The sequence below is a fragment of the Melozone crissalis genome, unplaced genomic scaffold (assembly GCF_028551555.1).
Source record: "Melozone crissalis strain CALT ecotype California unplaced genomic scaffold, PUWL_Pcris_2 ptg000361l_1, whole genome shotgun sequence".
Classification (NCBI taxonomy): Eukaryota; Metazoa; Chordata; class Aves; order Passeriformes; family Passerellidae; genus Melozone; species Melozone crissalis.
In genome coordinates, this window is record NW_026536104.1 from 601,829 (window position 1) to 626,971 (window position 25,143).

A 25,143-nucleotide genomic window follows, 5' to 3' on the forward strand; every position below is an offset into this window, starting at 1 on the left:
TAGCTGTTAAAAGAAAATAGTAGAACAGATGATGCTGTTTCACCCCAGCAGTGAACAAACTGGTAACACAGGTCAATTTAATTTCACTGCAAGTAATAGTATGATTTAGCCATTTTTTTTTGTTATGAAACCCTGTATGTCAGCTTGAACTTAATTTTCATGATTGAAGTGTAGTTTTTGAAATGCTTTTGTAAAAGTGTTCTGTTCTTCACTGAGATGCTCAAGTCTACCAATCAGTGAAATTTGAAGCACTTGATAAAATTGCAAAGCTCCTGTTAGTCTAGTATAGGCTGTTAGTAGTATAGGCTCCTTTTTGATGGCCAACTTGATCTTCCAATCACTTCAGAGTATGAAGTCCTCAGTGAAGAACTGAGCTTGAACATTCTACATTAGAAGTAGTTGTACTTTTTGGCCAACATACTCTTAGGGTTAGATTAAAATTTAGTGTTAAACTATGATTTTAAGAAGCTTATCACTAATGAAAGCCAGCTAAGACTTGGACACATAAAAGGCTTTATAAAGGAGATTTGTAATTCCCAAATTCACATGAAAAATAATCACGTTAGTTTAAAAAGTTATGCTATTGCATTCATTAATAATTCATTTATTGTTAAAAGTTAAACTTTACACACAATGGCTAGTGAAAATTCACTGTCAGTACTTTAGCTAAGAGTGCCTTTAAAAGAAAAGTCCTGGGATAAGGTTACTTAGGTGGTAGAACCCAAGTAACCTAATCTGTCAGTCTCAGAAGAGGAAGTTTTGGATGAATGGATCAAGCACAGGACAGTTTTGAGACACCATTGGTTCAATTTTGGCTGAAACTTAGAAGAAGGTTCTGACTATCAGCACAATCAGGCTTTGAAACAATTTTCAACAAGAAGAATGGGAACAAGCAATCTAATGACATTCAGATACTACTGGGATGGCTACACAAAACAACTGTAAGATACCACTGCCTGCGGTGGCCTGGAACAGATGTCTTCCTGTTCTCTGTTTTCTGTATAGTTTTACTGCCCCTCCTTAGAGGGCAGTAAAATTCTTTTACTAGGAATTTACATTGATGTAAAGCAAATCCAAGCAAAATTTTCATTTGCTGCTCAGCAAAGAGCTGAATGAAATATCACAATCTATATATTTGTGATATAGTGAAAACAATTTAATACCTCTTTTGCATTAGCCTCCATGAAAAGATCAACTGCAAGCAGACACAATTAACACCAGCAAAAAGGGATAAGGTCTCGCTATGTAAAAAGAATAGCAAAGGTTACATAGTGCTGAAATAACATAGATGTTCTCAGATCATCCATGCTAATAAACTTAATTCATCTTAGGGGACTTAACTGATTAAAATAGACTCAGAGGGCTTAGTGGTCTTTGAAAAATTATGGAGGATAGATGAAATGCTGGAGGACTGAAAAAGAGCAAATGGATTGCTGTTTTTAAAAAAGGGAAAACTTACAGTTTGGTCTGCTTTATTTCACTCTCTCTCTGATAAATCCAACACTGTTCAAAAATAAAATGGAGGTGTATTATCACATTGGCAGATGTCACACACTTGGTGAGACTGTAAATATCTTGAGGAGTGGGATTAAAATTCAGTTAGGTCTCACATAGATTGAATGGTGGTCTGGGGAAGAAAAATGACTTTGCAGTAGGGACAGGGGAAAGTGTTACACACAGGCAGATATACCCAACTGCACAAGTATGGAAGGGGATCAATTAATTACACAGTAATTATTCAGAGAAAGATCTCAGGGCTAAAGTGGAAAGTGATGAGTCAGGAGTGAATATGACAACAACCTTACACTGTGAAAAAGGCAAGTGAGAGAACTGGCATATATGAACAACAGTACAAGTGACAAGACAGCAAGCACATAAATAAAAGAGGATAAATAAATATATTTATATAAATAAAACTTGTACTGTTTTGTAGTCTAGAAGACAGTAAAATTTGGGGTATTTAGTGTGTCATGAGAATAAAAGGGAGTAAAAGAGGAGAAAGTAAATAACAGTATTCCTGAATTAAGAGCTGTAAATTCTCCTGATGTTTGGAAAAGCAACATTCAGGTGGCTGTAGCTTTTTTCCTTTAAGTTTTTGCCTTGAGTTAGTCACAGAGAGGAAGGTTTGGACAGACAAGCGTCAGTGATGGAGTTAATCCGATGTATTGAACTGTCAGCCATTAGGTGAGCTAACAATCACTGGGCAATTGTGAGGTAAATTAGCTAGATCAAGAGGGCACTTGTAAAATTTATTCATTTTATTTCCCATTTGTGAAAGCTAATGCAGTTCACACAGGGAATCGTAACTCCTTCACCTGTAGTAAGGGAGCAGTTCCATCTTCAGAGCGAGGGAAGCAGGGTGTCAGTGGGACTAACTGTGTTTAACATAGGGTTAGAAAATTCAATAAAGAAAAGCAGCGAGGCTGCAAACACATTAACTGGCATTCTCTCAAGATTTTAACCCTACATTGTCTTGACAAAATGTAATTGACCTCACGGAATTTCCACCCCTGTGTGCTACCTTTAGAGCGGCTCAGAAATCGGCCATACCTGAAGCTGCACCGACAGCGAGAGATTTGGCGGGAGGGTGTAAGTTAAACTTCGCCTCAGCGCGACTGCAGGAGGGGCTTCCTAAATTGGTTTTGGAGGAGAAAAAAGAATTTTTTTTTTTTTTTTACTCATACTTTATTTAAGACAGGGACTAAGAATCCCACAAGTGAGGCGGCGGCGGCCCCCGTGTGGGAGGGGGGCGCCGCAGGTGCCGTGAGGGGCGGGCGCCTTGGGCCGCTGCGTGCGGGCGCAGCCTGAGGGCGCGGGGCCGCAGCCGCCCCCGGCCCGGCCGAGCCCCGGAGGAGGGCGGGCGATGTGGGAGGCGGCGCGGCGGCGAAGCCGCTCAGCTCCGCGCCCGCCGGCTCCGTGCCCCCGGCAAAGTTGTGCCCGAGCCGCCCGCAGGCTCCCGCTCCAATGCAGGCACCGCCCGGGCCGGGAGCGCGGCGGGACGGGGCGGCTGCCGCCACAGCCTCCCGCTGCCGAGGCGGCGTTTGCGGGGTTGTTCTGTGGGCTTTCTTGGGGTTTGGGTTTGTTTTTCTTGTTTCCCGGCGCACTGAGCATCTGCCTGGCGCGGTCCCCGCAGCAGCCCTTCAGGGGCTGGGCTTTTCCCGTTCGCTCTCCTCGCGGAGCTGTTCAGCGGGATGCTGTTGCCCTCTAGTGTCTGCGGGAATTGGTTATGGCTCTGTTGGGGCACAAAATTAGTCAGCCTAGTGCAGTAATTATTCATAACTTAGGGTGGTTGTAGCTGCTTGGATTCCCCAAATCCTGTCAGAAATTCATGTGTGCTGCTGCTCGGTTCAGCTGTCATGTGCAGCCCTCGGGAAATGGCAGAAAACTTGTATATTACTCATTTCGATGCCTGATACGCTGGATAATTGCTTCAGGTTTTGGTGTGGTGGGGTTTTCTCTTCCTAATGGAATGGTAAGTGAAAGAAAGAGGGTTTCTCTCACTGTCAGCATCCCCAGTCAGGTGTCATGGAAGAAATGGTTCTGAACTCTGCCTTATTATTAACTCTTTACACTTGGCAGTTGTGGGAGAAGGGAGAGGGGAAGTAATGGTATGGTCATGGACCAGACGGTGTGCTGGACATTTATCTCAGAGACCTTGAGCAAATCATTTACTCTTTAGATAGTGATGTTTTTGCAATTGCTGAAAAGTAACAGCGTTTATCTCAGAAAAATTGTGTGATGTCAAGAGCTTTAAGATATTTCTATACAAAGTGTTGTATGAAGGCAGAGTAATTTGAAGACTAAACTAAACTTTTGTGTTCTGTTGAAGTCTTTACAACCTTCTTTTAAACTATTTTAAACGTTGTATATTTAATATTTATAAATATTTTTCCTTGACAAACTGTAATGCTTGAATCCCTATCCTGTAAGGGTCTCTAGTACTGCATTAAGCAATGCAGCATGGAGCTTAGGATACCACAGGTACAGTAGAAACTACAAACTGCTTACCTGAAGGACTTGAAAAAGAATTTCTATCCATCAGAATTGCTGTGCTGCCTGAACCGTTCCCTTTTTTTCTAACAGCTGTGAGGGAGTGTAAACCTTTCAATAATCACACATTCCAGGGTTTGTTATGTGATACTAAAGGGTTTCAAAGGCTTCCCTTGACAGCTCATGTCTCATATCACCTTTTTACGAGTTGAAAATCTTTTTGATATGCAGTTGTAAGGTCTCATTCTCAGCCTGGATTTACTCATTTGAGCTGTTAATGCTTGAATATTTTAGTCAGTGGAGTAATGTTGTAAGTAGGGGTACTCAGAGGTTATTTTGGTGTTTTCATAACTGATTTAAAAGTCTGAGCCTTGCTCTTTACCCCAGGTTTGGTTGTGTTCGGTTGTGCTTTGCTGCTTCCTACCATATCCTTTGTATATCCAAAGATTTCCGATTTAGTAACACTAAAATGATTTCAGAATATTTCCTGTGAAGTTGTATTTCATAGTGAGTGGCCAGAGCAGACCTTTATGTTTAGAGCAGTTACGCAGCATTCTAATCAGTAGAGATTTAAATGTCTGTAGTAATATGCTAAACAATATGCCTCCTTTTTTTCTGCTCTTTGTTTAAAGCATTTAAAACTCATTTTCCATGTAATGCATCCCCAGCATGTCACCAGCACTGTGGTAGTGTCCAGGCTGGTAAAGAACAGAATGGGAATATAGTGATGGGGATTATTAGAAGAAAGTGATTAAAAATATGTCTCTAGATAAATGTAGTATACCTCAATAATACTGATGACTACTCAGTCCAGAACTTTTTAGTAGTTCTTGATGAAAAGGGTTTTTGTTACCCTTTAAGAGTATGTTTTTTACCTTTAAGTATGACCCAACTTTATTGTTTCTAATCAAGGGTCGCAGTAAACAGTTGCCCTAGCACAGGCCTGAGGTAAGACTAAACCAGTGTTTTCTTACTGGGCTTTGATAAATTTGATCTGATAAATTGAGAACAATTTCTTGCTTATTTATGGGTATTTTAGTTGAGCCCATTGTTTTAATCTTGATATTAGGACAGCAGAAAAAAGTTGCTTGTCATTTTAAAAATTGTGTTGATACTCATGATTCAACTTTATCAGACATTTTTTAAGATTGTGTGCAGTTTTATGTGCCTGTGCAGTTTCTGGATTGAGAACCTCTGTGAAGAATTTAGTAGGCTGCATTTCCAACCTGCATTGTCTTGTGGAAGAGTTTCCATGAGGGTTATCAGGGGGAAATGATTTACAGAAGCCAAGAGTTTGGTCATTTATGCTTAGCAGTGAAACAACAAACTAAAGAAAGCTGCAAGTGGTAGGAACTCGCTTATGGTGTCCTTTGGGTCTTTGGGGTTCCTCACAGTATTTGTTCTATCATCAGTGCTACTTTGGTAGTGAATTTAAAAACCCTGAAACCGCAAACAGAACAAGTTATAAACCCCCCAAACCAATCCAAATTGAAGATCCCTATTCAAATGCATCTGTTTCATGCTGGCTGCCTGCAGATGCCTGTAATTGTGACTGCCCAGCAGTATGTTCGGAATGGTAAATCTGCTGCTTAACAAGGTGATATTTCTTTCCTGTACCAGCGAGATTTTCACATGAGCAGGTTCTGGGCTGCAGAAACCATTTCTGCAGCAGATGACAAGAGCATTGAGCCTTTCTGTCTGTGTTCATAACAAAATGCAAAACTTGCTTCCATGACTCAGCTTTCTCTCAGCAAGATCTTCTCCATAGAGAGTCTGTAAGTTAAAAACCAAATTCTGAATATTCAAAGATGCTAATTTTCACCTTAAGAGATCATTTTGATACCTCCTGCTTTGAGCAGTAGAGGTAAAAGGTCCTGGTCTGAATTTTAACACAGTGGCATGAAAATGTAAAATAGGAGATGAAATGCAGGTTCTTCTAAAGAAATAAAGTTCTAGATAGAAAAACAAACAGGCAAATTTTATTGCTTCAAACCATGGCAAAATACCACACAAGTTATTTTATAGGTAAAATTTATTGCAACATCAGCATTACAGAACTTTGGATTTATTTAAATCTGATTCCTGTTTTCAGGTGATTTGAAGTGGTTTGGGGTACAGGTGGGACCATATTCCTCTGTCACTGAATTCCACATGACTGTAGAAATCAAAAAGAGCTGAGACTGCTGATGCAGGCAGCTCTATCTATGGTCAGCTCTATCTATGGGTGTTTTTCATTGAAACAATGCTAACAAGCTTGAACTCTTGTGAAGACTTTCTAGACTCTGTTTTTTTTTTTTTTAATTTAAGCCTTTTTCTTATACTTAGATATTTTTTATTGATGTTGATGTTATCACGACTTCTCCTTTCTTTGGTAAATATTGCATTCTTTGGTCATGAAAGGAAGACTCCTCAAGCACTCCTCTTCTGAAATGCTGCTTCTCACAGCTTACTCACTGTAGGTGCATTGAGAATTGCACTTTTTGTCTGGTTGTACTGTAGGAAATGAGAGCAAGCAGGGAGCATCTTCCCTGAAGCCACTTCTAGAGATGTGGTAAAGGTCACTGTCATGATCTCCATAGGTCCCCCAGTGTGTGGTGTGGTGAATCCCAAGGATGTCACTGTCAAGGGGGTGCGTTGTGAGTTGTTTTAGCATGCTGCTGTAATACAGCACTAGAGTATCCAGCAAGGATTATTGCTCAGGGGAAAATGCTGCTGTCCCTCGAGGAAAGCAACTGTACCTGGTCAAGACTTTGAGACTGTTGATATTGCAAAATGCATGTTCTCTTTGACATTTTTGTTTTCTTCTTTCTGTGTTCTTTGGAACTCCTGCCATGCAAACCAGTCCTTAAGCAAGTGAAAATTACCTAAGCCTCAAGCTGATACTAGAGAGTGTGAGAGTGTGCATTTAAACCTCGTTCCTTGCTCTGTTGCATCCCAATTGCTGCCTGCCTTCAGCAGGGAGTGTGCCAAGTCTGGCTGTGTCCTGTGCCTCAGAGAATTCCTCACTCCTCACAGTCGAACCTCACATCTGTCTTGGCAGGTCCAGCCACTCCTCCTTACAGCTGCACTCTGTAGCCCCAGGGGGCACCTGCAATTAGGAGCCAGGATACAATGACAGGGCTTTTCTTGAAGAAAACACGGGTGTCTGGGCTGGCTCCAGATTTTCCTCTCTAAGGAATGGCATTAGGAACCGTGTCCTTGCTGCAAATGTTTCTTGGGTTGCAACCCTTGTGAAATATCCTGTTCAAACAGCTCTGTCTCATCAGCCCTTCCTTGCTATGAGCTTAGGTCAGTGTCAATTCTCATTTTTTCTGTACATAGACCAGCCAGATCTGTGGTTATCAAAGAGAAATAGGTGTGTGTACAGCTTTTCTACAGAATGCAGTCAGTGTTAAGTTTAGGCACTAAAATTATGTGTTTCTTGGCGTTCAGGCAGCTGAATTGGAAATGCGAAATGAAGAGAACCCTTCGTGTGTGTAATGAAAAATCATCTGTCTGGAAACCTCTCTCTGGTGTTAACTCATTCAGGATAAAGCTTCTCTTTGTCACCTGACTTGTTACCATGTTAAATAGCTCTGTTATGCCATCCAGACTGATATTCGTGAAGCTAGTGTGGCAAGGATTGGACGTTGCAGTTATTAAGAATGTTGAGTTCTTCTGAAGGTTCCTTCATATCGTTACTTGCTCTTTATACATAAGATAAAACCCAGGAAGTTGGAGTTATGTTATTTTGGTCTAACACTAATTAGTGAGCCTGGGTGAAAGGCAGGTCTCCTGCCCAAAAGCTTTGAGCAGGACTTTGTGCTGCTGCAGGGAAGGTTCAAGGCTGAATTTAAGGCTTCCCAGAAGAGGAGGGGTTGATAAACAGTTATCTGTGAGTAGAAGGTGAGGAGACTAAAATCCATCTAAAGCAGAATCTATCCAGACAGAAGGAATCTTGCTCTGAATCTTAACTATGAATGAGACAGCTCTCGGCACTTGCTGGTCATGCTGAATTTTGCAGTTTTGATGAATAGAATGACTTGGAGTTTTTCTCCCTTCATCTGATTTTTCTCGTTTATTATTACTTTATGCTCATCATGACACTAGGAAGATCTGTCTTCAGGGTTTAATTAAATTTCTGGACGTTACATGGGTATTGTTAAGTATATAACTTTTTTTAGCCTTTTTGAAAATCTGGAGTGAAAGACCAATTTGCTTACAATGTAGGATTAAAAAAAAACCCAACCAGGAATGGAAGGATTAACCTCTCAGTATGGAAATGACCACATCAATGCCACACTTTATCCTAATCCCATTTCCAAACGGGCCTGGGTGCAAACTACACTGAAGTTACAGTGGCATGTTCCAGATCTTGACACACTAAATATTTTTCAAAATCTGCTTTGAATCTTTGTTTATGACTTATGATCATTATTTTATGCTTGTCACACCAGCCAGTTGTTTTACTAGGGAGTTTTGACAGCAGTTGTACTGCTGGTTTGAAAAATTGCTCTTTCCTTAAGTACAAGATAGAACATAAGTATATCCTTAGGTGATCTGCATGTTAGGTTCAACTTTTGATTTATTAATTTCTCTTCTCAAATGTAAGAGCTTGATTGTTTTATGGGTTTTTTTAATACAAAGAAATGCTTCTAACAGCTTACAAATCCACAGTCCAGAAAAATGCTTTGTTTTCCTCTAATGTTGCAGGAAGCAAGTTTTGCTTAAAAAAATTCCTCTAATAGATGTAATACAGAGTGTATCAGTACATGTTTGTACAGCAGTTAAGATGTGCATGTTCTTGCTTCTTTGAAAAACTAATACAAGATAGAATTTGTTGAATCATGTTGCCCCAGCTTTTTACAGGTTATAAATTTTCTTCAGTACTTTGGTTGTTAGCAGTTGTCTACTTGGAGTTAACTTTTATCTTTAGGTTAAAAGAATTTCTAAAACACTGTAAATACTTTCCTTTTATGTCTTGCTTTTCAGTGCCTCTGCCTGCTTTATTTGATCCTCTGAGTTGAGGAACCTGTGAGATTTAGAGACCTTCAAATGCACATGGCAAGTAGTGGGAGCAGAAAAAAATGTTATTGCAAAATGTTGAGCCATTGGTCTCCAAACCTCTGGCTGGCAGTGATTTCTTTGCTCCCCATTAGTTTAAGCAGGTGATTCTTCACAAGGTGGTGTCTCATTTAAATCTCTGATTTTCTTTTCTTCTAGACTGTACCTTCAGTAAAGCTCTGTGGAAGATAGATGTGTGTGCTGCAATGGTGACATAAATATTTCAGAGGACTGGAACAAGTTGTTGGGAATCTGTGTTTGTTTTTCATGCTGCTGTTGAGAGCTGTCTAAGGCAAGTAAACACCATGAGTTTTATCCTGAAACTTCACAGACATTTTCAAAGAACAGTAATTTTGCTGGCCACTTTTTGTATGGTGAGCATAGTTATTTCTGCCTACTACTCGTATAATGGCTACAAACAGGAAAATGAACTCCCTGAAACCTCTTCAGAAGTGGAATGTGGTGATGCTCAACTGTTGCCTTACAAGCTGATGGAGGCGAAGACCACGAGGCCTGTTGATCCCCTGAGGACAGATCTTGTAGTGCTGGTGTTTGTGGAAAGCCAGTACTCAGCATTAGGCCAAGATATCGTAACCATTCTGGAATCTAGCAGGTTTCAGTTTCACACTGAGGTTGCATCTGGGAAAGGTGACCTCCCAGTGCTTATAGACAAGAACAAAGGCAAGTACGCTCTCATAGTGTATGAGAATATCCTTAAGTACGTGAACATGGACTCGTGGAACAGAGGCCTTCTAGATAAGTACTGCATAGAGTATGGTGTGGGTGTGATCGCATTTCACAAAGGCAGTGAGAACAGCTTGCAGAGCTTTCAGTGGAAGGGTTTTCCTTTCCATGTCCACAGCAATCTGGGTATTAAGGACTGTTGCATTAACCCTCATTCCCCACTGCTCCATGTGACTAAACCTTCTAAGCTTGAGAAGAGGCCCTTGCTTGGAAATGACTGGGCTGTTTTCCAGATTAATCACACAACTTATCAACCAGTGATATTTGCAAAAGTAAAGACGCCAGAAAACCTTTCTCTACCTGCTGCTCTCTATGCCACAGTAATTCATGACTTGGGGCTCCACGATGGGATTCAACGAGTCCTTTTCGGCAATAACTTGAATTTTTGGCTGCACAAGCTGATTTTCATAGATGCCATCTCTTTCCTCTCTGGAAAGAAGCTCACACTGTCCTTGGATAGGTACATTCTGGTTGACATAGACGATATCTTCGTTGGCAAGGATGGAACAAGGATGAACACCAACGATGTGCAGGTAAAGTATGTGCACAAAATAATGGTCATTACAGCAACGTGATTTTTTTAATCTGAAAGTGGGTAGTTGTTCATACTTGGAACTTCAGGGCTCCACCCTGGAGCTGTTCATATTTAATGCACGTGTTGAGAGTTTTACAAGCAGGAGGTAAATGCAGTCAGCAACAATAAATGTCAGCATAAACTTTGAAGAGTGGACAGGGTTACTGGCTGTTTGAAATAGTTTGGGATGTCAGGAGTTGCTTGCAGCATTTCACCTCTTCATCTCTGTTTTATGGCACTTGCTTGCAAGGAGGGTTTGTGTTATTCATGGTCTTAAATGCTCATTCTGTCACTAAATGACTTGACAATTTCCATTTTTATGTTTAGAGTTGTGCATTCCTGAAGGTCCTTTTCCACTCTCTTGTGCTGTTCAAGTGAGGTGATAGTTGTTGGTCAGTAGCGCTAACATCTTAACATTATTTCTTCCTGTAAGTATTTCTGCTGTGCTTTTTGGGGGGAGTGTTGTCCCAAATCAGGTAGTAGGTGGTCGCCTTTCTTAACTTGGTCTAGAAGCCAATAATCTGTATCATAGTGATTGTTGCCCTATTTGTGCTAAAAATAAGGGAGAATGTTTTCTTAGAACTTGGTTAGTGGAATGAGGAACTGCAAGAAGGAAAGACGAGGACAGCACCGCGTGCAGTGGGTTATTTTTGTTTCATTTTTAACCATGTTTTTGGGTTTTTTCAGTGTTACTATACATGTCAAGCTACAGCAGCTCTGCATACAGTGCTTCCTTAAACAAAAGGCTCGACCCTGCAGTTCAACTTTTAATTTGCTTTAAAATTGCGGCATACGCTCTTTTCCGAAACATCCTCTGTACATGCAATTGTAAATGAGATTTGCCTCCTTGTTGAGTTGGTGCTTTCCTTAGGCAAACAAATCAGGTGGGAGAGAACAGAAATCAAGGTGAAGCTTCCTAAATGGTTTTCCTGTGGAGAGTACAATGGCAGCGTTTGAATTAGATAAGGGAGCATGCTTGGAGAGTCTGCTAAATGCAAACTCAGGTTGCAGGAAAAGGGTCAGATCTGACAAACATCTCTGGCAGAGCGTGTGTTGTTCTCCAGCAGCACCACTTTCTGGTAACAAAGTGAGTGAAACAAAGCCTGAATAAATCCATCACTGTGTTGTGCAGCAGCAGTCGGAGACAGGATGTTTTGTATTGTTTCTCTTTGTAAGTGACACCTTAGGGTTGTCATTTTAAAATAAGTTAGGGTATTAAATTGCCAGAGTTATATACCAGAAACAGGAGACTATTGAGACAAATTTGATTACAGCAGGTACAGAAGGATAAACCATATTGTTTGGGAAAATAATTTGCAGTATGTCAGAAAGCAATCTTGCCAAAATAAAACTGTCAAGTTAAATAGAAGTTATATCAAAGTGGAAATAACTTTTAAGTAGGATAATTTCTTTTATACAGGACTGTGTTCTGAAACAATGGAACCTAAAAAAAGTGTTCCCTTCGGATTCTTCATCTACTTGTAGTTAAAATGTTGTATTAAACATGTTGTTAGGGCTGTCAGATGCAATGCATCTTCATTACTATTAATATCAAAGGAGTTATCCTTGGTGGCACAATGACGTGTGGAAGGAATGAAACAAAATCAATTTGCAGTAGTTGGAAATACATGATTGTAAAGTGTATTTGCAGATAAATGACATCTCATTAAACAGGAGTTTTACTGAGTTTTGCTGCAGTGACTGTGATGGAGAATTGGGTGCTACTAGTGTGAAAAGAGGTTCTAAATGTAGACTTTGTATCCTTTCAGTACTCGAGATTTGCTCATTTCCACCAAGCTTACATTTTAACTACTGGCACTACAGAATTAAGGAGGATTGTCTTTTGTGATTTAATTTTGTTTGACATATCTCCTTGATAATATTTTCTGGGTATACTCAACAGCTGCTAGGGCTGTGAGCTGGGGGAGAGTCAGGTGAGTGTTTCTACCAGTATTCTATTAATGCTAATCAATCTGAAACTTCAGGAGTCTCCCAAGAGCCACAAGACCTCTAGGGTTGGTTCTGGCTGCTCTGTGGATAGGATGGAGTTCAGAAACTGGATGGTTAATGCAGAACCAGTAGCAAAACTCAGGTGGTCATCTGCTCTAAACCCCCTGCTCAAGCTGGGCCATGGCCAGGTGCCTTTTGAGTGCACCTGGACAGAGGTGAGATCTCTCTCCAAGGAGAGAGATCCTGACTGCATGTAAGATCATGGTTTCAAAGGAATTTCTTCTTTAGATAACTAAAATAGATTTCCAGAGTGGCCAGGATAATTAATATGTGAGGGCTTAACCCATTAAAGCTTAACTCCTCTCTCCTTTAAACTATGTGAATTGGAGTTAAGTACATAAAAAAATTACTATTATAAGGTTTAGTGGTAATATTTTAGCAGTGTTATATATTGAGCTCATAAGAAGTCAGATTAAAAGCAGGCTTTCCAAAATGAGTGTCTTCTGTACCTCTAAAGAGGAGGCAAAGTGGTGCTACTTCAGCTGGAGTACCTGTAGTGTCAGGAACACAAGTGTAAAGAGTCCTTCTGAAAATGTTTTACAAACTTCGTTTATCCACCTAAATTCTGTTGTAAATGCTTTGTTTTGTTAAACAGCAGATTAAGTTTATTCTAGTTTCACCACAGCTTCTTCAATTACAAACAAAACAAGGAGGACCCCAACAACTTGAAACAGTGGTTGAGATTCTTTGAATAAGTACCTGTGAGAGACTTGCCAGTCTGTGTGTAACAGCTGGGCTGATGGAACACAGTTCTTCGATGTGAGATAAGGAGTAGCTGTCACTGTGCATCAACAATTACCATCCATCCTTATATTTATGTACTTTATCTTCCTCTGGTAAAATAGAGATAATGGAAGAGAATGTTTCCATGGTCTAATTGCCTCCCACTTTGAAAATAAGCTTGGTAATAATCAACTCAACATTCATTTTTCAGTGGTTTTTTCTCTCCTATTGTCTGTCTGGCAGGAGGGACCATTAGGCTGTGACAATGTTGTATTTTATTTTCCTTGTTTCTTTTAGAAAGACTTAAGAGCATGTGCCATGCAAATAATTCATTTAAATGGACATACAGAGAGAAATCTATCTAGATATCCACAGAATAAGTTTATCTTAATAGACCGTGATTGTCCTGGCTGACAGTCTACTAATTTAATATCTTCTTTTGTTAGAGTTACTCTTGGTGAAATTTTTATTACTGTAAAGCATTGAGATTTTTCAAGGGAGAAGCAGATGATGAAAGAGGGGAAATTAAATGTGGGTTTTTCTCCTGATGACAGTTAATCTGTGCTGGTGATCTAGGCCATGCACCTTTCCACCTTTCCCTTCAGTTCCCCAGTATGTGCACTTGCTGGAGTTCCTTGAAAGTTAATCACGTTTTTCAAATGAAAAATTAGAACACTACCAAATTATTTTGTCCTAATAATTAGCTGTTTGAGCTCCTCTTGACTGCCTGGTCCTTTGTGTGCTTTTCAAAAGAAACTGAATTGAAGTCAGGATGGGGATCTCTTCAGGTAAGCCTAACCTTTTTCTCTACCTGTAGTTATTCTTTATAATTGCCAAGGAAAAATCTTCATATTAACCATATCCATTGTTGGAAGGGGCTGATAGATCCTTATGTATCATTCTGGTTTGGGAGTGCCTGGGCGGTGCATCTGTTGGTGTACGTGTGCATGGCAGTGGGCAGTACAAGGCTCAGGCTGCAGTCTCCCAGCACTAGCACTGGAGAAAAGAGCTGTGATAAACGTTGTTCTGCTAATGGAGAGGGTGCAGCCAAAAGGAATCAGTTCCTAGCCCTTCAGTCTCCATCCAGTCTCTCATCTCGCCTGCATGTTGAGGTTTATAAGGCAGACTCCTCTAATGGAGCTACTCCTGTAAATTCCCACAGTAGACATAAACACAGAAAAACAGCTGATCTTCAGGGAGGCCCTGGTTAAGTGAATTGCACCTTAAAAGTATGTGGCCTTGTTCATAAATTGTTTCCAGAGTGCCTGCCATCAAATATAAACATTTGTATTTGGTTGGATCAGTCCTCTTCCATTTTCCATAGCCAGTGCTGTCGCTTCTTTGTTGCTTTCTTAGTCACATTGGTGGCCTAACCTTTTGTTTCATATAGTTCTGTTTAATAACAGATTTCCCCACTAAGAGCTAATTGTATATTCCCTGTATTAAATTCATCCACATTACTCACCACTGCTTAAATTATTGCAGTTTTTTAAAACCCATTAAGTATCTTTTCACCCTCTGCAGCATGCATGGAAAGGAACCAGAACTTCCCAAGGCAAAGCAGACCACTTGGCTGTAAATTTTAAAAGTGCAGTCATTCGGCTGTTCAGCTTTTTGTGCACAAGAATGACCTAAATATTTTCCTTGGAACAGAATTTTCTCTATATATTGTGTTAAGGCAGAAGGACTAAAAGGTTCAGGCAGAAAGCTTGAATTGTCAAGACAAAGGATGGTCCCTGTCACAGGAGGAAGTCTAACTCTCTAAGTTGATTGCTTCTTTATCTGTAGGATCACGTAGAAGGTTATCAGAAAGAAATGACAGATGTGTCATCACATGTGTCAGCTGCAGAACCACTGAGCCATAAATCTTTGCTTCGGGGACGTTAAAAAATCTTTTTAATCACATCTTTAAATTACATGAGACATTAATGATGATGAACTTCTGTTGTGCTAAATCATTCTGGGTTCCCAGTTGGTTAGCTGTAATACCTGTATACCATTGTGGAATGTGTCTGCTGTGTGTGTGCATACCTTCTTCCTTAATTTGACCTGAAGCTCCTAAGCTGTTTCTTACTCACTTGTTGGAAATAGCAGGTAAAAAGTGCATTCAGTTCTTCAGAAGTGCCAAGGAGAAGGAAAATGACTGACTGGGATATCTCTGTGGCTGTCTGATGCCCTAGCGAGACTGGTTTACTTGAGCATATTGTGTCAGCTGTAGTAGTGTGGAATATTGCACACTGTGAGACAGTAGAGAGATAGAATTAAAAAAAAAGTTCTAAAAATTGTCTTACATATTTTATGGGCTGCTACCAGCATATAGTACATTCTACCAGTCAGTCTCCATAACATCTAACTTCTAAAAGCAGTTTGGTTTATGTGCCAGCCTCTGTGAATTTTAGTCTAGTAAGATGAACACAACTGCTGCTCAATAGAGCCCAGCTCTTTCTGTTAAAATCATACTGATGTTTGAAGTTGAAAGCATGATAAAAATCCTCTCCCAAAGCAAGAGGACTGCAGAGGGGTCACAGGGATGCAGGTGTGCTGGTTCTGCTCTGACTGTGACACTTCTACGGCTGCCAGAGCAATGCTGGTAATTCCTCGTGCACCTCTTCCTCCTGTTCTGCACCTGTGTGAGCTGGACACCTCCAAATCCATGGAATAAGCTTGGTGCTGAGTTTAATTTAGCAGTTTACCCATGGTGGATTATGACAAAAATCATGCATGCAGTTTTGGGATTGCAGCCCTCATTCCTGTAAATTCGGTGGTTTCCATTAGTTCTGCTTTTGATGAAATTCTTGTTTGTTTCATCAGGTATTTTGTGTTTGGTTTTCTTTGAAAAATGAATTTCTGTATTTTTTCCCCTCTGTTTAGTTTTGCAGTACTGGAGTAACTGAATCTGATGGAGTTTTTTTGTTTGGTTTGGTTTTTAATTGTAATGCTCTGACGCTGTACATGAAAACCTAAAAATGTTTAATGCAGACCTGAGTCTTGAGACAGCAATATGTCAAGGATTGCACCATCTCCTGCTGTTATAAATTCAGTGGCAGGTAGCTAAGAGAAGAAAAATGAATTTGAGTTGCAGTTTTTTATTGTCAGAGAGACTGCAGAAAGTGTTTCTTGGCATAGTAAATCCCATGAGGTCTTTGAGGGCAAAGAGGCTGATTTGCTTCAAGCTCTTGTACCCCAGCACCTGATCTGACTATTAGTTATACACTCCTTGGTTTCTTCAGGATAGAACCAAAGGAAATCGTGGCTTCTGTAGATCTGCTGGTGCTTTACCAAGTAAGATGGTGTGCAGTGTGGGTTCAGTCATTTGCATCTTTCCAGAAAATCAGAGTAATTTGTTTTGATTTCTAAATTCCCCATATTTCTCTGTGGTGGTGAGCACTTTGCTATCCATAGGCTTAATGTGACAATGGTGTTTTCCTGTTCTCAATGGAGTTTTCAGATTCAAGAGCTCTTTTAAATGAAACTTAAGGAATGACACTCACCTGAGATCAAGTGATCTAACTGAATACTTGGTAATGCTGTTTCTGGTTTTTCCCTTGACTTGCTATATTATGTAGAGATATATTTACTCTTGAGCATAAGGCTTCCTGTGCAAAGAAATCCATAAGAAAAGCTTTTGTCCACCCAGTGTGCCAGCCTGCACTGAGGTAATTCTTGCTTCACAGCCACACGGTTAGCAAAGTCTGTCTTCCTCTGTGTACTGAAAAATACACACTTTAGGAATGCAGGTGAGTATTTTCATGGGCATGTGAAAAATATAAAAATGCAGGTGATTCTGCAGACTTTGAGTGTTGTCAGCATAACGTAAACTCTGCAGTGGTTGGGTTGATCCATCTGGCCATGGAAACACGAGCTGCTGTCCTGTCAGTCCCTCTCTTTCCTTGGATTGTGAGTTCTGTTGGTCAGAGGCTCTTCTTGTTCAGCGAGCACCTCAATAATACAAACAATAATAATGCATTACAGCTTCCTGCAGAGCTGCCCTGATTCAGCAGCAGTGTACGAGTGGCTGCTGCAAGATTTATTCTGGGCTTTTTCAGTGACAAGTTAGCCATCCGCTTCCTGCTGCTAACAGAACAGAATAAAACTTTCACGGCCAACAAATAAAAACCAAACTGCAGACAGATCTAGAAATCAAAGCCATTAACTGTAAAACATGATAGCAAAAGTGAGCCTTCCTCCCTCCTGCTCTTCAGTCACATCAGGGGGCGCAGTCTGGCGAGGAGACAGAAACGAGAGTGGAAGTCCTAATCCAGTGGGACTCCTAATTCATTTGTTTCCTTCACAGTACAGCAGCATGGGAAGTGGCCTTGCTTCTCCTGTTCAGCCTGGAAGGGCAGTGCAATGACATGACTGATTCTAGGTGACCATGCTTACAAAACCACGTGAAGGAAAAGCAGTTGGTTGGCAGTTTATGTGTAGCCCCTCATGGAATAACAATTCCCTATCTATTTCCAATTCCAGTTTATTTTCTGTGCACAGACCATAAAAACCTTACGACCAATTTTTAGAAGTAGTTACTCTTTAGGAGATTCCTTCTTTCACTTTGCAGTTCTGGAGATGAATTACTGTTGCTCCTTAAAGTGTAGCTTCATATCTGAGATAAGTAATAAATTAAATTTAAAACCACTTTATATTGCAGAAATTATACTGCAATCCATTTGAAAATAGAAACAGTGGTGAGGAGAAATAAAAAAGCCTGTGACTGTGCAGAAGAATACTCCTCAAATCCATTCCAACACAGGTCAGTAAATCCACATGACAAAGGCTCTCCAGAGGAGACAGGTTTGATTTGGTTTAGAAATACTGGTTGCATTTTTGTGGAACTGATAAGCCACAGCTCTTCCTGAAGTTCCCGTTATTTGCCTTTTAGTGTTAGCTATCCTAGGAATAAGCCAGGTGTCTCTTCTCCATTTTAAAGTGGACTTGGACTAAAGATACCTCTGAGTTGTCTTCAATAGAGTGCTAATGGCACTCAAAAGGAGGCTGAAAATCAATTCTGCATTTCTGTAAAAAATGTTATTTTATGCTGCAAGATGTTCCTCTTATCCCTTGTCCTTTCCCACTGCCATTGTTAAAGGTAACAGAAATGTTGAAAATGGTAATCCTGAGACTCTCCTAAAACAAGATGAACACTAAAATGTATCTAAGTTTGTAATGTAAGCTGAATTTAAGTTCAAACAGACTATGAAAAATATTTTACATCAGTAGTGAAGTACTTCATCTTACTGACTGAGGAGATTGCTAGCAAGATTGTGCTCAGTTCTTCACTACTAGATTAGAAATATTTGGAGAGTGCTTAGAGACCAGAATAGTCAGGAAACATCTGAGGAAAAAAATGAAAAAATAAAGGCTAAAGAATGCAGTAAGTAATGATGACCAAAGCAGAAAGCAATAGGCTGCAGATGTCTGCAGGGTACAAACAGTGAGGATGGATAAAAATATTTAATGTAAGGCACAGAGATATTTAAGTGTAGGCTGAATAGCCAATAAAAGCAGCAGAACAGAGGCTAATATCCAAAAGGAAGTTGAAGGATTATGTAAGTCTTTAAAAATTAGATTTGGAAAAAGAGTATGAAATATGCTATTGCAAGGAATATAATATTGGCAGGGATTTGTATTAAGATATGTTCTCAATCTCGTGCAGTAAATCAAATGCAGTGCTCAGTTGGATTCCTGTGTGTTGGTTTGAGGCTGCAAGTGTAGACTTTGCCAGCTGGGATTTTTATCTAGGCATATCTAGCCTTTGTAATCTTGTTTTTTAAGAATGCAAGCACTCATGAAAGCAGGTAAGGTGTGCATTAACACTTCTAACAAAATCATCCCCCCCTTTTTTCACAGAAGTCTTGGGATTTTCTGCAGTTACATCCTTTAGACTTGCTGCTATGTGGAAGCCAATAAAATTGTCAAAGTTCTTATTAACTTGAAATAAGTTTTTATGTTATTTCTGTGTTGGCTGCATATAGTCAGGAAAGTATGGTTTGAGAAAAGAGATGTGTTTGTTATTTTGTGGAAACTTTCTTTTGGTTTTTTTTTTTCATACCAATGCTGATGTAGCTGGGGAATTTCATTCAACAGCTTTAGAACCACTCATAAAGAGAAGGAGAAAACCATAAATTGTGACCCTTGACTGGTGAGCAAGCTGAACATTGAATTCCCATCTGTATCTTACCTGGCACTTCAGACAGAGTGAGATAATGAAAATTTTTTTGTTAAAGATAGTTTTTTTCTGTCAGTAAAGATGAAACAGAAAAAGAGCTTTTGGTTTTTCTTAGCTCATCTGAAACATAGGGACAGAGGTAGATAGCTGTTTTTATTCACAAAGAGTATTAGAAGCAGAGGAATCTTTTTGGCTCTATTAGGAAAAAAAAGGTTGGGTTGGAGCCCTCCCAATGCATCACCTGGATGTGGGTGGGGTCATGAGATCAGTGGTGGGACCATGGGGTGGTTGGTGGGACCATGGGGTGGTTGGATTGGATTGGATTGGTTTGGGTTGGGTTGGAGCCCTCCCAGCGCATCACCTGGGCACCAGGGGGGACCATGAGATGGTGGTGGGGTCATGGGGTGGGTGGTGGAACAATGGGATGGGTGGTGGGACCATGGGATGGCTGGTGGAACGATGGGATGGGTGGTGGGACAATGGGGTCATGAGACCAGTGGTGGGACCATGGGGTGGGTTCATTGGGTTGGGTTGGGTTGGGTCAGGTTGGGTTGGAATGCCCCCAGGGCATCACCTGGACATGGTAGAGTCAGTGGTGGGACCATGGGATGGATGATGGGTCATGGGATGGTGGTGGGACCATGGCATGGTTGGGTTGGGTTAGGTTGGGTTGAGTTGAGTTGGGTTGGTTGGGTTTGGTTGGGTTGGAGCCCTCCCAGCGCATCGCCTGGGTGTGGTGGGGGGGTCATGAGATGGTGGTGGGGTCATGAGATGGTGGTGGGGTCAGGGGATCAGTGGTGGGGTCAGGGGATCAGTGGTGGGGTCAGGGGATGGGTGGTGGGACCATGGCATGGGTGGTGAAATCATGGGATGATGGTGGGACCATGGGATGGGATGAGTTGGGTTGGGTTGCGTTGGGTTGGGTTGGGTTGGCGCCCTCCCAGCGCATCACCTGTGCACGAGGACGGACCATGAGATGGTGATGGGACCATGGGGTGGATGGTGGGACCATGAGATGGTGATGGGACCGTGGGGTGGATGGTGGGATCATGGGGTCATGAGATCAGTGGTGGGACCATGGGGTGGATGATGGGTCATGGGATGGTGGTGGGACCATGGCATGGGTTGGGTTGGGACGGGTTGGAGCCCTCCCAGCGCATCACCTGGGCACCAGGGGGGTGTGGGGTCATGAGATGGTGGTGGGACCATGGGGTCAGTGGTGGGACCGTGGGGTCAGTGATGGGGTCATGGGATGGTGGTAGGACCATGGTTGGGTTGAGTTGGGTTGTCTTGGGTTGGAGCCTTCCCAGCGCCATCGCCTGGACATGGGGTTGGGTCAGCAGTTGGACCATGGAGTAGGTGCTGGGACCATGACATGGTTGGGTTGGCATGGGATGGGGTGGGTTGGGATGGGTTGGGTTGGTTGGGTTGATTTGGGGTGGGTTTTGGGGTCAGTGGTGGGACCATGGGGTGGGTGCTGGGACCATGGGGCGGTGGTGGGATCATGGGATGTCTGATGGGACCACGGGATGGGTGGTGGGACCATGGGGTCCGCAGTGGGACCATGGGATGGGTGATGATGGGACCATGGGATGGGTGGTGGGACCATGGGGTGGTGGTGGGACCATGGGATGGGTGATGGGATCATGGGGTCCGCAGTGGGACCATGGGATGGGTGGTGGGACCATGGGATGGGTGCTGGGACCATGGGATGGGTGGTGGGACCATGGGATGGGTGGTGGGACCATGGGGTGGTGATGGGACCATGGGGTGGTGGTGGGACCATGGGATGGGTGATGATGGGACCATGGGATGGGTGGTGGGACCATGGGGTGGTGGTGGGACCATGGGATGGGTGATGGGATCATGGGGTCCGCAGTGGGACCATGGGGTGTTTGGGTTGGGTTGGAGCCCTCCCAGCACCATCACCCACCTGCACATGGGGTCAGGGGGTCAGAGGTGGCTCATGTGACCCCAGTTGGCCCCCGTGGCCATGTGGTGACCATCATGACCATGGTGGTCCCACATGAGCCTGGTGACCCCCCTTGACCACATGATCTTAATGGAACCCCATGACCCCATGACCTTGATGGAACTCCATGACCATGATGGCACCCCAAAATCCCATAACCATGATGGACTCCCATAACCACATGACCCTGCTGACCTTCCATGACCACATGGCCTTGATGGACGCCCATAACCACATAACCCTGATGGACCCCCATAACCACATAACCCTGATGGACCCCCATAGCCACATGATCCTGCTGACCCACAATGATCTTGATGGACCCCCATAACCACATGACCTTGATGAACCCCATAACTCCATGACCCTGCTGACCCACCATGACCCTGATGGACCTCCATAACCCCATAACCCTGGTGGACCCCCATAACCACATGACCCCATAACCCTGATGGAACCCCATAACCACATGGCCTTTATGGAACCCCATAACCTCATGACTCCATGACCTTGATGGAACCCCATAACCTCATAACCTTGATGTACCTCCATAACCCCATAACCCTGATGGACCCCCATAACCACATGACCCTGTTAGACCTCCATAACCCCATGACCATGATGGACCCCCATAACCCCATGACCCTGATGGAACCCCATGACCCCATGACTTTGATGGAACCCCATAACCCCTTGAGCCTGATGGACCCCCATAACCACATAACCATGATGGAACCGCATAACCCCATGACCCTGATGGAACCCCATAACTCCATGACCATGATGGAACTCCATAACCCCATGACCCTGATGGAACCCCATAACTCCATGACCATGATGGAACTCCATAACCCCATGACCCTGATGGAACCCCATAACCACATGACCATGATGGAACTCCATAACCCCATGACCCTGATGGAACCCCATAACTCCATGACCATGATGGAACTCCATAACCCCATGACCCTGATGGAACCCCATAACCACATGACCATGATGGAACTCCATAACCCCATGACCCTGATGGAACCCCATAACTCCATGACCATGATGGAACTCCATAACCCCATGACCCTGATGGAACCCCATAACTCCATGACCATGATGGAACTCCATAACCCCATGACCCTGATGGAACCCCATAACTCCATGACCATGATGGAACTCCATAACCCCATGACCCTGATGGAACCCCATAACTCCATGACCATGATGGAACTCCATAACCCCATGACCCTGATGGAACCCCATAACTCCATGACCATGATGGAACTCCATAACCCCATGACCCTGATGACCTAACATGACCTTGATGGACCTCCATGACCCTGATGGACCCCCATAACCACATGGCCCCATAACCCTGATGGAACCCCACGAACCCATGACCGTGATGGACCTCCATAACCCCATGATCCCATAACCTTGATGGACCCCCATAACCACATGACCCTGATGGACCCCGTAACTCCATGACCCTGGTTACCCCCCATGACCACATGACCTTGATGGATCTCCATGGACCCATGACCTTGATAGAACCCCATAACCACATGACCTCATGACCATAATGGACCCCATAACCACATGACCCCATGACCCTGATGGACCCCCATAACCCCATAACCATAACCATGATGGACCTCCATAACCCCATGACCCTCATGGAACTCCATAACTCCATGACCCTGCTGACCCAACATGACCTTGATGGACCTCCATAACCCCATGACCCTGATGGATCTCCATAACAGCATGACCTTGATGGACCCCAAGGACCTTGATGGACCCCCATGACCCTGATGGAACCCCATAACCCCATAGCCTTGATGGACCCCCATAACCCCATGACCTTGATGGACCCCCATAACCACATGGCCTTGATGGAACCCATAACCCCATGACCGTGGTTACCCCCCATGGTCTTGATGGACCTCCATAACCACATGGCCTCATGACCGTGACGGAACTCCATGATCCCATGATCCTGATGGACCCCATAATCCCATAACCTTGATGGAACCCCATAACCCCATAACCATGATGGAACCCCATAACCTCATGACCTCATGAACTTGATGGAATACCATACCCTCATGACTCCATGACCTTGATCGACCTCCATAACCACATCACCCCATGACCCTGATGGACGCCCATAACCTCATGACCCTGATGGACCCCCATAACCCCATGACCCTGATGGAACCCCATAACCACATAACCATGATGGACCCTCATAACCCCATAACGATGATGGACCCCCATAACTCCATGACCCTGCTGACCTAACATGACCTTGATGGACCTCCATAACAGCATGACCTTGATGGACCCCAAGGACCTTGATGGATCCCCACGACCCTGATGGAGCCCCATAACCACATGACCATGATGGACCCCATAACTCCATGGCCTTGATGGAACCCCATAACCCCATGACTCCATTACCTTGATCGACCTCCACCACCACATAACCCCATGACCCTGATGGAACCCCATAACCCCATGACCTTGATCAGCCCCCATAACCACATCACTCCATGACCCTGATGGACCCCCATAACCACATGACCATGATGGACCTCCATAACCCCATGATCCTGCTGACCCACCATGACCTTGATGGACCCCCATGACTCTGATGGACCCCCATGACTCTGATGGACCCCCATGACCCTGATGGAACCCCATAACCACATGACCATGATGGAACTCCATAACCCCATGACCCTGATGGAACCCCATAACTCCATGACCATGATGGAACTCCATAACCCCATGACCCTGATGGAACCCCATAACTCCATGACCATGATGGAACTCCATAACCCCATGACCCTGATGGAACCCCATAACTCCATGACCATGATGGAACTCCATAACCCCATGACCCTGATGACCTAACATGACCTTGATGGACCTCCATGACCCTGATGGACCTCCATAACCCCATGATCCCATAACCTTGATGGACCCCCATAACCACATGACCCTGATGGACCCCGTAACTCCATGACCCTGGTTACCCCCCATGACCACATGACCTTGATGGATCTCCATGGACCCATGACCTTGATAGAACCCCATAACCACATGACCTCATGACCATAATGGACCCCATAACCACATGACCCCATGACCCTGATGGACCCCCATAACCCCATAACCATAACCATGATGGACCTCCATAACCCCATGACCCTCATGGAACTCCATAACTCCATGATCCTGCTGACCCAACATGACCTTGATGGACCTCCATAACCCCATGACCCTGATGGATCTCCATAACAGCATGACCTTGATGGACCCCAAGGACCTTGATGGACCCCCATGACCCTGATGGAACCCCATAACCCCATAGCCTTGATGGACCCCCATAACCCCATGACCTTGATGGACCCCCATAACCACATGGCCTTGATGGAACCCATAACCCCATGACCGTGGTTACCCCCCATGGTCTTGATGGACCTCCATAACCACATGGCCTCATGACCGTGAGGGAACTCCATGATCCCATGATCCTGATGGACCCCATAATCCCATAACCTTGATGGAACCCCATAACCCCATAACCATGATGGAACCCCATAACCTCATGACCTCATGAACTTGATGGAATACCATACCCTCATGACTCCATGACCTTGATCGACCTCCATAACCACATCACCCCATGACCCTGATGGACGCCTATAACCTCATGACCCTGATGGACCCCCATAACCCCATGACCCTGATGGAACCCCATAACCACATAACCATGATGGACCCTCATAACCCCATAACGATGATGGACCCCCATAACTCCATGACCCTGCTGACCTAACATGACCTTGATGGACCTCCATAACAGCATGACCTTGATGGACCCCAAGGACCTTGATGGATCCCCACGACCCTGATGGAGCC

General features: G+C 43.4%; 1 protein-coding gene across 1 annotated transcript in view; it reads right to left on the reverse strand.

Annotated features, from left to right (window-relative positions):
* Positions 1–2,678: 2,678 nt before the first annotated feature.
* The window catches only part of LOC128949976 (leucine-rich repeat LGI family member 4-like), a gene marked incomplete at its 5' end in the record, with an annotated part of 57,204 nt that continues 34,739 nt past the window's right edge, over positions 2,679–25,143 (reverse strand). Inside the window, one exon of the mRNA XM_054294868.1 lies at positions 2,679–3,026. Coding sequence (XP_054150843.1) covers positions 2,679–3,026 — 348 coding nt within the window. The remainder of the gene's footprint in view (positions 3,027–25,143) is intronic.